This window comes from Carassius carassius, chromosome 15 (genome assembly GCF_963082965.1).
Source record: "Carassius carassius chromosome 15, fCarCar2.1, whole genome shotgun sequence".
Lineage (NCBI taxonomy): Eukaryota > Metazoa > Chordata > Actinopteri > Cypriniformes > Cyprinidae > Carassius > Carassius carassius.
Genome location: NC_081769.1, coordinates 1,090,148 through 1,104,117, shown reverse-complemented (window position 1 = coordinate 1,104,117; position 13,970 = coordinate 1,090,148). Strand labels below are relative to the sequence as shown.

Here is a 13,970-nt window from a genome sequence, read left to right as displayed (position 1 = left end):
TTGAGGAAATGTATTTGCATATTGCATGCACTAGTTAAAAAAGAAAGAAAGAAAGAAAGAAAGAAAGAAAGAAAGAAAAAACTTTCTTAACGATATGTAATAAATGTAACAACAATGCGCAATTATATTTAGTAAGTCTAGTTCATTACATAGTCTTGTGTATGTAAATACACTGTAATGCACGAGCAAACCCTCTTAAGCCACAGCGTGAATTAATTTTTATGTTTTTATTTATTGTTATAAAGAAATGACAAATGGGAAAATAGCATCATGTCATCCGTCCGCCGCCGAAATAAATCCAAAAGAGAGAAAAGTGCGGCAGATAAACGACGGAAACGCGACGGCGAGGAGCACAGGCGGCTTTCTGTGCGGGTTTTGTTCCGGAATTGCGAGAGAGGGGCGGAGACGGAATATTTATATGAGCCGTGATTGACAGCTCCTGTTTCTCCAATGCTCCCAGAAACTCGCCTGCTCCTTCCAGCAACTCTTCACTCTCCACTCCCGAGCACTACAAACAAACGGACGCTAGGGGATCTTCATGACGGCACTCTGCTGATCGCTCCTCTTCTGCGCTTTTATTTGTTTTCTTTTATTAGTTTATCCCTGCGCGCGCTGGTTAAATGCGCTGATTGCATCGATCAGCCCGTTCTCTGCCCTCCCGCGTTCCTGTTCTGGAGAAGCTGTAATAATGTCCTATCCTCAGGGTTACCTCTACCAGCCCCCGGGCTCCCTGGCGCTCTACTCCTGTCCGCTGGCCGCCCCGAGGAGCGAGGAGCTGGCCCGGTCCTCGTCCGGTTCAGCGTTCAGCCCGTACCCCGGATCTGCGGCGTTCACAGCCTCGGCCAACGCTTTCTCCAGCCCTCTGCCCTACTCCACAGATCCAGCCACGGGATTCCCGTCCTACATGGTAAACAGCTGCTGTGGGTGTAGAGCCGTCGCCATTCACGAGGCATTGTTCTTGATAGGAATGCATGAATATTGCATGATAGGATGGTTATAGTTTTGGTTGCGGGTTCGGGAGTTGCATGCGCGCGCGTGTGTGTGTGTGCTTCAAAGGGAAGCTCGAGAGGGACGTGAATACAAATGTAGCTGGGTGTGATCTAAAGTTATTTTGCTCGGCGACAAAGTCGCGAATAAAATCGACAGCCTTAAATGCGTGCTTATTTATTTGAAACAATAACAGCGTGCGTCTAAATGTGCCTTGGTCCACTTTACAATTTACTTTTGCACGGCCTGTTCTACGCCGCGTTATTTTTAGTCAATAGCTCAAATTAATAGTTGTGACATTTTTACATTATTAATATTAAGAAGAAAAAAATGTGTGCAACTGCACAGTATATTTTTGAGGTGAGATTTGGAGGGATGTGCGGTTAAATAGGCGTTATTTAATCGTCAATTGATGAATCGCAATGCTAATGCCATGGCACATGAAAGCGGGGAAAACGCTCCATATCCAGTGGTTTCTAATAGGATTTGTAATGCTGCGCTTCACTGATATGCCTCTGACACTGAAAGAGCACTGGGAAAGTCAGCCTGGTGATTATGCAAAATGGCTGCAATTACCCATTATCTGTTATCCACCCCGGGTCCATGTAATTGTGCATTCTGACAATTGCATGAAGGATTAATCATTATTGGCTTAATTATTATTAGTATTATATTTTGGTTACACTTTATAATAACATGCATTAATAACATTAACGTTGCATAATGCAGAATAGATCATTAGTTCGTGTGCATTCATAAAGCGTTGATTTATTTTGTTTAATTTGCGCTACATTTATTATATGTAGTAAAGAAGAAGAAAAAAGCTGCACATAAAATTAAATGATAAGACAGGTGACTGACAAAAAAAATGTGTTGTTTTTTAAGGGCTCCCCGTATGACGCGCACACCACGGGAATGGCAGGAGCCATCAGTTATCACCCGTACGGGAGTCCCGGTTACCCGTACCAGCTCAACGACCCGGCGTACCGGAAGAACGCCACGCGGGACGCGACGGCGACGCTAAAAGCGTGGCTCCAGGAACACAGGAAAAATCCTTATCCCACGAAAGGAGAGAAGATCATGCTGGCCATCATCACCAAGATGACCCTCACGCAGGTGTCCACCTGGTTCGCCAACGCCAGAAGAAGACTCAAGAAGGAGAACAAGATGACATGGGCACCACGGAACAAAAGTGAGGATGAGGACGAGGAGGACGGCGATGGGGAGAGAAAAGACGAGCGCACGGATAAAAACACGGACAACAGTGAAGCGTCTGCTGAGGACGAAGGTGCACTACTATTATTATTATTATTATTATTATTAGTAGTAGTAGTATTACGCATTAATATAATTTATATGCATTTACGGTCGATAAAATGCAAAAAGTAAATTGTACTGCATATATAGTAAAAATATGTGACGTTTGAATTGTGTAGCTCTATTAATTATATGTGACCATGGACCACAAAACCAGTCACAGGCATAGCATTATATGGGTCAATATGATCGATTATTCTTTTATGCCCCCCAAAAAAAAAAAAAATAAATAAAAATAAAAATAAAAAATCATTATAGGATATTAAGTAAAAATATTTTGTAAATTTCCTACTGTAAATATATAAAAACTTAATTTTGATTAGTAATACGCATTGCTAAGAGCTTCATTTGAACAACTTTAAAGGTGATTTTCTCAATATTTCGATGTTTTTGCTCCCTCAGATTTTCAAATAGTTGTATCTCAGACAAATATTGTCCTCCGAACATACACCAGTGAAAATATTATTTGTTCAAATTATGTGTAAATCTCAATATTAATAATAATAATAATAATAATAATAATAATAATAATAAAATACTCTTATGACTGGTTTTGGGGTTTAGGATCATACACAACTGATATCGAAGACATTCGCGTCGTAAAGCGATTTTATGGGAAGTTCTGCAGGTTTTGACAGCAATGACTCACGGCTGCGTGGTTTGTGTCCACAGGCATCAGTTTGAACCTGACAGATCGCTCGTGCTCGGTAGAATCTGACGGAGAGAAGGTCATGTGCAGAACCGGAGACCGGGTTTGTGATTCTGGACCCGATATCAAGGACAAATGCGACTCTGGTGATCTGGACACGGGACGCGAGGACAGGCAGAGAGCCCCGTCACCCGAGCCGCTGACCTCCTCCCCTCTGACCGCGGTGGAGGCCCCTCTCTTGACCCATCATCACCGAGTGAACAGCACCAACAAAACATGTCTGGACGGTCAAAACCAAAGCGTCAAGCCTAAGCTGTGGTCATTAGCCGAGATCGCCACTTCGGACCCAAAGCAGCAGCAGAACTGTCCCCCGGGCGTTGGTCTTTTGACCTCCCCGGCGTCCAGCGCGTCTCCAGCGGGCGCAGTGTACCCCGCCACCTCTATATTAGGAAGACCGCTTTATTACACCTCGCCGTTTTATAGTAGGCCTAATTACACAAACTATGGCAACTTCAGCCCGCTGCAGGGCCAAGGGATACTGCGCTATAATTCAGCTGCTGAGGGACTCCTCCGAGCCGAGCCTGTGCTGAAGACCAGTCCAAACCAGACTGAGCAGCACTTCAGGGCCTCCAACGCAGACTCCAAAAAAGGTGCGTAAAGGGTGCACACACACACACACACACACACACACACACACATATATATATATATATATATATATATATATAGGTCTATATATAGCCTATATATCTCAGCCAGCGTATTATTTAACTGATTAAATGTAGATTAACCAATTGTCTATTCAATAAAGGAACTAGCCTATATTAAATTAATCAGTTGAGGCATGTTTATTATAATCGCGTGTTTTCCGAGTCATTGTCCCATGTTCAAAGTTATTTTATTGTTTGAAGTGACATTAATTGATTTTATGTTTTCTCCTAATCAAACGCTAGTGTCCAGTCTGCATTATATGAGATGTTTAAGCTGTCCAAACGCTGTAGTCGTTTCCCTTTACTAAAACGGGTGTGTGTTTTCTGCAGACCCCAGCGAGGTGTTCACAGTAAGAGCCCAGTCATACCTGTCGAGTTAAAGACGGGGAAGATCTTCAAGTAAGTCGCTGATATAAGCATTAACGTGCAGGTTATGTGCCGTTCTCATGACAACGTTGGAATGTTTCCAAAAGCCACTTCCTCATGTTTGATTAGTCACACTGTTCTTGTCAATGTTCCGTTGAGTATGACTGTATGAGGCCTGCTTTATGGCTGTATAAATTCATTGTGGATTTATAAATTTAATGCTGTAGATTTATAAATATATATATATATATATGGAAATCGACTGATGTAGGTTCTGTTTCCTTGGTTCACAGGTAGGTGTCACAATTGCTTTGAACAAAGCGAACAAGCCATCACCCCCCCCCCCCCCCCATGCTGTTTGAAACTAACATTTGCTCTTCCGCGGATCTTTATGTGTGCCACTGTACACCCACGGACTACAGAGCACCTGCCTATAGAACAATAACACGTGCGATTATGGAAGAGAAAATGAAATTATTTTTTTAAGGCACAATAGTCAGTCTGGTTTGGGTGAACCGTTGTGTGACTGACTGATGGATGAAGTACTTTATCCCAACACATGTGACTTTTCGATGAGGAGACGATTTCTCAGGATCCCTACAGTAGCTTCATTGCCGCCAGTCGTGCACGCGCGTGGGACTCTCTAGACCTGTCAGACTGTCAGTGCTAGCAGTCGTGCACGCGCGTGGGACTCACAGTGCTCGAGGTGTGGAGTTAAACGAGAACTCGAGTGGAATACATTTGATATTTATTTTTGTAATGCCTATAATTTATGCAAGTTGTATTGCAATGGTAACTGAGCATTGTTTTGTAAATAAATAATGATTGGTTTTTATTTAAAAAGCCGAAGTTACGCAAGGAGACTTTTACTAATTTATATCTCTGATTGTAAATAAAAAGTGCTAGTGTGCACGGGCACCATGTGGACTGGCCTGTTTTTCAACACTTAGCCTAATGACATTCTAATCGCTGTGTCATTCTTTCACAGTGTCATGATGTATATGTGTCGGGTGCCAGCCTAATAGACGAATCCAGACCTACCATTCAGATCATAAAATACGGCGCCATTTACAAATAACACGTTTCAAACTCTCCTTTTTAAATTAACAAAAGTGTGTTTAAAATCTCCAGTGTGTGTATGCAGCTGAATGCTGAATGTGCTCTGCAGTGAATAATAGAGGCTGCTTATAATCCAGGCCTTCATCTATTTTTCAGCGTGATGAACACGGGGCTGGAGAGGAAGCGTTATGAGCTCCCGGGGGTTTAAGATGCTCAGTCGGCCTTCATTATAGACTGATATCGAACGATCCATAAAATCACGTCTAAACACCTGCCTGCTCCTGCAATGACGTCTCTCTTATACAGACCCCCGTTAACATTGTAAAGGCGTTAGTTAAACAGAGCACTGTAACTCTTTCGATACGGCTATTAAAATATGTGCTTCATTCTTAAATATAAAGGCTGCCCAAAAAAAGATAATAGCTTTTATAATAATAATTATAAGAACAGGAAATAATTTAATAATAATAGGCTACTCATAGTAGGCCTAACGCGATATAATAATAATAATAATAATAATAATAATAATAATAATAATAATAATAATAATAATATATAAATTGTTTTGATAATAGCCAGCAATTTAAATGTAAATACAGATTTGAAACGATTCATGATTAAACATTTTGTTTATGTGTAATGCCATAAGACATCGAACTGAATTCAGGTCAACGCTGTGATGATTCTGTCGCTTTTCTCGATAATATCGCGTCATTTAAAGCGTGTTGCGCTGTGCATGCATATAGGCCTGCGCTAAAGGCTTTATTATTAGGGGTGAATTATTGAAATTCAGCCTTTAATCTCAGGTGGGATCCCGGGGGGATCGACCACTGTTGTCAAAATGTCACCACAGGCGGTTTCCATTCATACTCCCTTCAAATGTCAACATTTGTTCTCAATAAAAAGAGTTATTGTTTCTGTAAAACAGCCTTTGAAAACATCAGAGAAGCCCAGGCAGCTCTGTGTGATTGGGATCAGGTAAAGGTGAAGTGAAGGAGCGCGAGAAGCCTGTTCTTCGCGGCACTGAGGAGAAAGACATTTATTTATCCATTAAGCAAATTTGAGAGAATATTGTAGTCCAACCCACCGCTTTGAATTTTAAAATCATTATTTGACGACGTGTGTGTTCAAGGCTGTAAAGCTGCGTTTACGACTGGAAAAAATTAAAACGAGGATTACATTGATCTTTTAATGCGGTTAATGGGATTTGTTAATAATAACAAGATATGCAAAACGAAAACGCCCAAAGACGTTTTACAGTTAGGCTACTTTATGGAAAATGTCTAAGCGTTTCTCTCTCTGTGTGTGTGTGTGTGTGTGTGTGTGTGTGTGTGTGCAACGCATGCTGGTCCCGCAAAGTTCAGTCAATCCGAGCACATTAAAACACGATCTGAAACAGCCTCTAATGGTCTCCCTCTATTCTGCACCGTTTATCTTTACAACTTTAATCTACCATTAGAGTCAGGCCGTAAATAACATTTCAGGTCAGGAAAGGAGAGAAAAGGTATTAACAAATCGAATACATGTGTGTTTAATAAGATCCATCATGTGTCCGAGGCTCTAAAGCGAGTCGTGGGTCGGTTCCTCCATAAAGGTGTCACAGGAGATGTCCTCTCATTAGACTGATCAAGGCACGAGAGAGAGTTCGTCTAAATAAGATCATTAGAGCCCTCAGCTCCGGACAATACTACAGGAGATTATGTGTTTTCAGGGAAGCTGTTTTAGGACCTGCTGTTTAGTAAGCGAAATGTGTTCATTTTATTTGACAAAATGTTACTTTTAGTTGCTGACACGTATAAGTACAGTTTACAGTTTTGTTAATTTGTCCGCTTAAAGAATAAAATGTACTTTTGGAAAGTAAACGTTAATGAAGTTTTTTTTTTTCTTGGGTGGATATGTGTTATGTGGTAGGCTACTTTGTAGAGAAAGCATTTTCGTGAATGATCAAGAAGGGCTGATTGAACCTAAACAGTGGCAAAATGACAAAGAAAGCAAAGAGAGAAGAAAGACAAATATCGGTGGAGAGTTTAATAAAGGTGTGGATGAGGGCAGGCCGAGGGGATGCTATTCTTTAATATGTCACTGTTTGCACTAATATGACAGCTAACTAAATATCGTTAAATATCGTCTCTCACACGCCCAGCTAATTTAAAAAAACAAACAAAACAAAAAAAAAAATAATATATATTATATATATGATCACAAGCACAAACTAAATGCAAGAAAAGGCAGAATAATCTCAAGCAAAATTACTGCTAGATATTTTTTTTCATACAAAATAAAAATAAATAAATAAATATATATAGATAGATAGATAGATAGATAGATAGATAGATAGATAGATAGATAGATAGATATGCTTTATTTTGAATGGATATAATCGAATGATTTTACTGTTTTATACAGAATATTTGCTGCTTTATGATAATGATGTTTTTAGTCATCTATAAAAAAGAAATGAATAAAATGAATCCGAAACATTAAAGAATGTGAAGCACTATTAGTGTTTTGCAGTGTGTGTGCTTTAGCTTGGCCTGCCAGCATTTGACCGGTCTGACACAATCGCTGTTTGTTCCACACACAGGTATCAGATTTACTGCTCTCTCGTGATCTGACGTGATCTCATCTGATCTCGCGCGTCACACGCTTCTCTCTGTTAACACCGGGGTATAATTCAAGAAAGATGGCCGCGTTAATGAGCCCGCGCTCACAACTGAGGCAAACACCGAGACCCCATTAGCGACTTGGGCTAAAGTTTAAAATAAGCCACGTGTTCTCTCAGCGTTTAAGTTTCCATTGCTTCGCGACACATATTACATTTCGGTCATGCCTCGCAGACAAACACAGTATCCCCCGCAGTGTTGCCAACTTCTTTCAATGGAAAGTAGCTAAAGCCAGTTTAAAAAGCCGCTCAATGTCGCTAGATGACGTCGTACGCCAATTTGCATATTCACTAAAATTGCCTTTTACATTTGTCTGCCTCTCTGTGCTCACATACTTTGTGGATTAAAATGAAATAATGACTGAAATGTGGCCCTTTAAGACTCCATAACCAGCTCTCCCTTCCAAGATGTTCATCTGCACAAAAAATCCTGATTTATAATTGAGCCGTTGTCTGATTAAATCATACACATAAAATAAGACAAGACAAAGGCAATGTCTGTGCTGTGATTTTGGCTATGTTTGCATGTAAATATAGAGTAGCAACAGAATATTTCGGCTATTTTAACTGAAAATGTTGTTCCTCTCAGCTGCTAGCTGAACAAAGCAGAGAAAGGGGTGGGTGTCCAAGAAGTCACTAGATTTGTTGCTAGGGGGTCTGAAAAGTGGCTAGGTTGGCAACATTGATCCCTCAAAGAACCACAGCAGCCATTATCCCAGAAGGCCACTGAATGAAGTTCCTCCGGTATCACAGCTAATTAAAATTCTGTTTAGCGGCCCAGGCCAGAATGATAATTGGCTAGTTGGCCTTAACTCACAGTTCGTTGACTAAAGAGCAAGACGTGGGGCAGTTTTTTCACGTTTTAGAGAGCCATGTTCAGCTGATAGCATATGCTCCAGCCCAGCCCAGGGTCAGGCCAGAGCTTGCCACTAAGTCATTAGCTCAAATTACTCTGCTAGTTTCTCTCAAGTTGTGCAGGGCTCAGGCACTCGATCTGCCCCGGCTGCTGTCCGGCTGCTTGTGGCTCCCTGGGAAGCCAATACTCTCCGAGGGGATCAGGGCGGCATTAACCCTCTATCCCCTTCCTCGGAGAGTTCACCGATGCCCGCGCTTCCCCGGACAAATATAGCAGCCCCGAACTAATGTGTCTGGAAGAGCAGAATCTATCGGATAACGTCTTGCTGGCCAAATCCCGGGCAGGATCCTTGACCCATTGAAGTACTCTGTAAGTTTGCTTACTCAGAAGTCTACACTGGGTTTTTGACAAGAGGAGACAGCCTGTCGTTCTTTGAAACTGGGAACTGTGAAACAAGAATATTTGCTCATCACCAAAACCAGTCATTAGGGTCAATGGATTCGAGATTTAAACTGGAAGCTGAATAAGTAAGCCTTCCATTGATGTATGGTTTGTTAGGATTGGACAATATTTGGCCGAGATACAACTATGTGAAAATCTGAGGGTGCAAAACAATCAAAATACTGAGAACATCTCAGCAATGCATATTACTAATTAACAATTAAGTTTTGATATATTTACGGTAGAAATTTTACAAAAAATCCTCAGGTAACATGATATTTACTTAATATCTTCGTGAAGTCCTCGGCTGGATGGGACGCTCCCATCTCATGTGTCCTGCTGTAAGACATGAATGTGGCACACATTCCTTTGGCTGAAGTAAAGCTGTAGATCTTGATTTTTCCCACACTGAATCTCTCTCTCGCTGTCTTTCTTCACCCTCCACCCTTACTGTGTAATTACTCACTGAACGTTATTGCTGCAGGATGCTAACTAATTAATGTGCGTGTGTGAGATGAAGCAATAAGTCAAAACTGGTTTTGCTTCAGGACCCAGATTTAACATTGGACACATTACTGAAATGGTTTAACAGTAACAAACATTAATTAAAATTCATTAAATTGGTAAGCTTTTAATAAAGATTTTAAATAAGATCTGAAATTGGTGCTACTGTACATGACAAGAGAAAACAAAGAAAAAAGTCTGCAACGTTTCCTTTTCTCAAAAACCTTATTATCCAGAATGCACGTTTGTTTTTGGTGCCGTCCTACTTTTGTTTCACCAGTCTGTGGGTGCGAATGCAAACTTCGAGAAATCCCATCTGTAGTTTTAACGAAAGCCCTGGCACGTTTTGATGTTTTTAATTACATTTCAGTGACAAATAAATGCAGATATCTGATGCACATTGTTCATTGTAATATTATATATTTTTTTACATGACAAAATGAATAGGGAAAATGAACTGCACATGAACAGCAGCAGACAGAACAACACTGTATTAAATTTCGTATAAAGCTTGTCTCAGTTGTGTGCTTCATGCTCTCGGAAACAATAATTCACAGCACAAAACACACTGTGGTCGACGCAAACCAAGTTTGCTTGTTTTGCGAGTGAAGCCATATTTAATATAGATCATGTTTTCTCACACAGTGTTTGTGTTTTTTGGGGATGAAGGCGTGTCACAACCTGTCCAACTTGTTACAGTTTTGTAATGTAATACCAACTAACTGTGCATGATTATATGTTTAGGAATGTTTTATTTGTTGGATTCCACCACCACAATAAGTAATGACAGGCCGTGCTTTACAGGGATTTTACCATGGTCATTATCCTGAATTATTTTACTCTTCAATGGTGCAATGGATCAATCAGAACCACGTATGTCAGAGATCTGGTTAATAATCATTTGTTATGCACACCCTCACACACTTCCAAATAGATATTAATTTGCCTATATAAATCTATCGCACAAACAGCCTTCACATGCATGGTGTTTGTGGGCAGCACAATGAAAAAATAAAAAACAAAAAAGGAAAACATTCTGTAGAGTTTCATAGCATGCAAATCGTTACAACATTTCAAGACCTACTGTACTTTAGTCATTTTGACATAAATCAGCATTTTTTTTTTTTTTGAGCGCTCCAGTGAAACCAGTAGCCACAGAGATGCTGTCACATGTGTGCTCCAGTGAGGATGAGGATGTCCTGATGATGGAGGAGGAGAAGTCTGCTGTGACAGAGACCCGCAGGTGGAGGTGCACGAGCAGACGACACGCTTCCTCTTTCAGCTCTGTTGTGAGGTGTTTAAAGTGAGCATGACAGAGCCTCCCACATCCTCCCTCGAGTTGCGTTTGCCAGATTTTCTTGTTAAATGCTATCTGTCAGGTTTATCAGCTAATTAGCGGCGGCTGCCTTTAAAGTGCTCCTCTGTCTTTCCCCTGTCTGTTGTCTTTTTTGAAGAGAGTTTATTAGTGTTCAACAATGTCTAGGGAAAGCAGAGACACAGGAGAAACTCTCAGAGCTCTTTAATGTGATGATGAATCAACATCCGCCGTTGTGCAGCAAGACTACAAACTCATCACCTGGAGAAGCCGACTGCACTGTGATTCATGTCTGTCAAACTCCACGACAGAGTTTGCATGCAAGCAGGAAAGAACAGCAGTGGACAGATTTTAAATACTTCAAATATAGAAGAAAAGAAGGGAAGGCAAGGACAAAAGGATTATGCACAATATTACCTTAAAGTACAAAACAATTCATATATGTCACATCACTTTTTTTCTGTTCCTATGATAAAAAATGTAAAATGCAAACTCTTTCCAGGGAGGTTTTCCTTGCCACTGTCATTTTTAAGTTGCTCAATGATTCTTTATTTATGTTTTATCCAATGCTGCTGCATGTGAAAAAACATTTAATGTGAAAATGTTAAATAAATATTTTATTTTTATTTTTAAACCAATGCTGCAGTGGTTGTTGACATTTCTATAAATAAATGTGAATTTAATATAAAATGTGATTTGATAAAATCAGCGCTGCTGTGATTTAAAAATAAAAGAAATAAATGTGCATTCAATTTAAAATGTATTTTGTTGCATGCTATAGAAATGAATTTGAATATAATTTAAATATTTATTTTAATTATTATTATTCATTTTATTTTATCACTGCCCCAGAGATTATATTTTATGATGATGATGATTAGCTTATTGGCCCTTTTAATGATGTTTGCTTTGGGGAAAAAATGCTATATATATTAATCTAAATTAAATTGATTGATTGAAATTGATTTTACAAACAAACAAAAAGTACATTTCTGATATACAGTGTGTGTGTGTGTCTAGTCTAATGAAAAGTAAACAGTAGAAATGGGATTTTGCCCTCATATTTTATGGGATCATCATATTTGGGTGTCCTTGGCATTATAAAGAAGCAACTGTTTAAAGCATTTTCTCCTCATGTGACAAAAACCTCATTTGCACAGCAATAAACAAGTTGTTTTAGGTGATCCGTAGCATGACTAACAGCTTGTCGAACAGAAACTGTGGGAAGACCTCCTGACATTTCAGAAAATGAAGAAAACAAGAACAGACATTGATCTTCTGTCCTTGCGAGCATCTATTTATACTTGGGTTAAGGTCAATTTGAAGACAAACGGCATGTGGTGAGTTGTCATGAAGATTGAGAAGTGGAGTGCCAACAACTGTGGCCAGCCGAGCCTCTGTCTGTGTGAAAATATGTGTTACTGCTAGGTTTGAAACAGTATACGGCCAAAATGCTTCCTCGATATGCTCCGGCACTGTATTTTCTCTCATTATTTAGCATATTTCAGCAGTGGAAATGTCAAGAGTTCAGCCTCAGCACTTTTCCTCAGAAACCCTCTAAAGCTGATATAATTCAAAGCCGAGAAGCTTATAAAAGAGCTGAAAAGTATGAAAAGTAGTGTTTACTTTGGTCTGTTGCAGTTGGCCTCGCAGCCGCGCTTCCACACGCTACATAAATCAGCACTTTCTCCTTTCTTATTGTCTCGCGACCATTATTCTCAATTACTTTTGACATGTCTGTGAAAAAAAAAAAGTATTAAGAGACGGTATTTAACTATGTTATTAAGCTATCCGAAATGAAAAGTGATTAGAGAGTGCAACCAAAGTACAAGATACAAGGAGGCAAATTATTCTCTTGATAGGATTAGAAAACGATGAACCACTTCAAAAAGGTTAATTTGCATATCTCATTAAGGATACACTGGTTTTAAGTCCACTAATAACAATAATGGTGCTGAAAAATGTGCGGATGAATTCCCTTCAAAGCTCTCCACTTATACAGAAAAATGTGTTATTAACCAAGGACTTTTTCTCTTAAGCACCATTCATTTCCTCAGATGTGAGGAACAATAAAGCAGCTGCTGTGTTGCTTTGTAATGCATTATGGGAAGAAATAAAATGCATCTCCAGGGGTAGCATAGCCTGCTCTTTTCTTTGTTTGTTTGTCATATTTTCATATTTTCACAGTGCAACCATGCAATAAACCTACAGCTGTGCTTTTGATGAATAGGATGAAAAGGAGTGATTCATCAATCGATAACAAAGTGAAGAGGAAAGAAAACTGTTCGCTGTAAATCACCAGAGGTCTGGGATCAGAATCACATGGTTACACAGCACATTCACATCAGTCCACGCTGAAGCCCAGAGCTTTACAAAAGCAACGAAAGAGCTGTTTCATATCAACCAGACTTTAGACCTGGTTAAATTAAACGTGAATTAGACATTAAAAATTTCATGTGACTGCATTGTAAGAAATCATAGTTTGAACTGAACTATAACTGTTTTCTCCAACGATTGACCATAATGATAGTTGCTTGTGTCTTTTGTACTTCACTGAAGAAAGAGCAGAAGCTAAAGGTCTTCCTCACAATACTGATGTTTATGTTGGAAAATGGAAAGGTAAGAGAACTCATCTGCACTATTTTCATTTTTAAAAGGAATGGTTTAGCTGAATTAGTCAAAGAAATGTACCTCTCTTGAGATAATTGTAAGATGAAACAAGGTTTCTAATCAGTATTGAGCTGTTTGCCCCTGCTGGCAGAACATGTAACTACACGGATTCTCAGGCAGTCAAATATTTATCTGTGTTCTTACACCAAATACTAGGTTTCCTTGTATTATAGTAACAGATAAACTTTCTTGGCCTCGACAATAAGCATCTAAATTAGGAGTATTTTATCAAAATGTGAACACATTTATATAGCAATGCATGGATTGCCTTTGAGAAGACAAACGATGAAACAAATCTAACATTAAGACATTTTTAACTCAAATAAGATTCCATAATCCATAATAACACTTCCTCCAGTGAATTAGTGCATCTGCTGTTGTCATCTCAGATCAAAATCCAGACACATATTTGTTTAGATCTGCTTGATCTGTGC

General features: G+C 39.6%; 1 protein-coding gene across 1 annotated transcript; it reads left to right on the top strand.

Moving 5' to 3' along the window:
- Positions 1-246: 246 nt before the first annotated feature.
- On the top strand, positions 247-4,754 carry irx2a (iroquois homeobox 2a). The gene is made up of 5 exons (XM_059567205.1): positions 247-907; positions 1,873-2,275; positions 2,977-3,603; positions 3,994-4,062; positions 4,323-4,754. Exons 1-4 carry the CDS (start codon positions 689-691, stop codon positions 4,041-4,043), a joined length of 1,299 nt encoding a protein of 432 aa, XP_059423188.1. The 5' UTR covers positions 247-688; the 3' UTR covers positions 4,044-4,062; positions 4,323-4,754.
- The last annotated feature ends 9,216 nt before the right edge of the window (positions 4,755-13,970 follow it).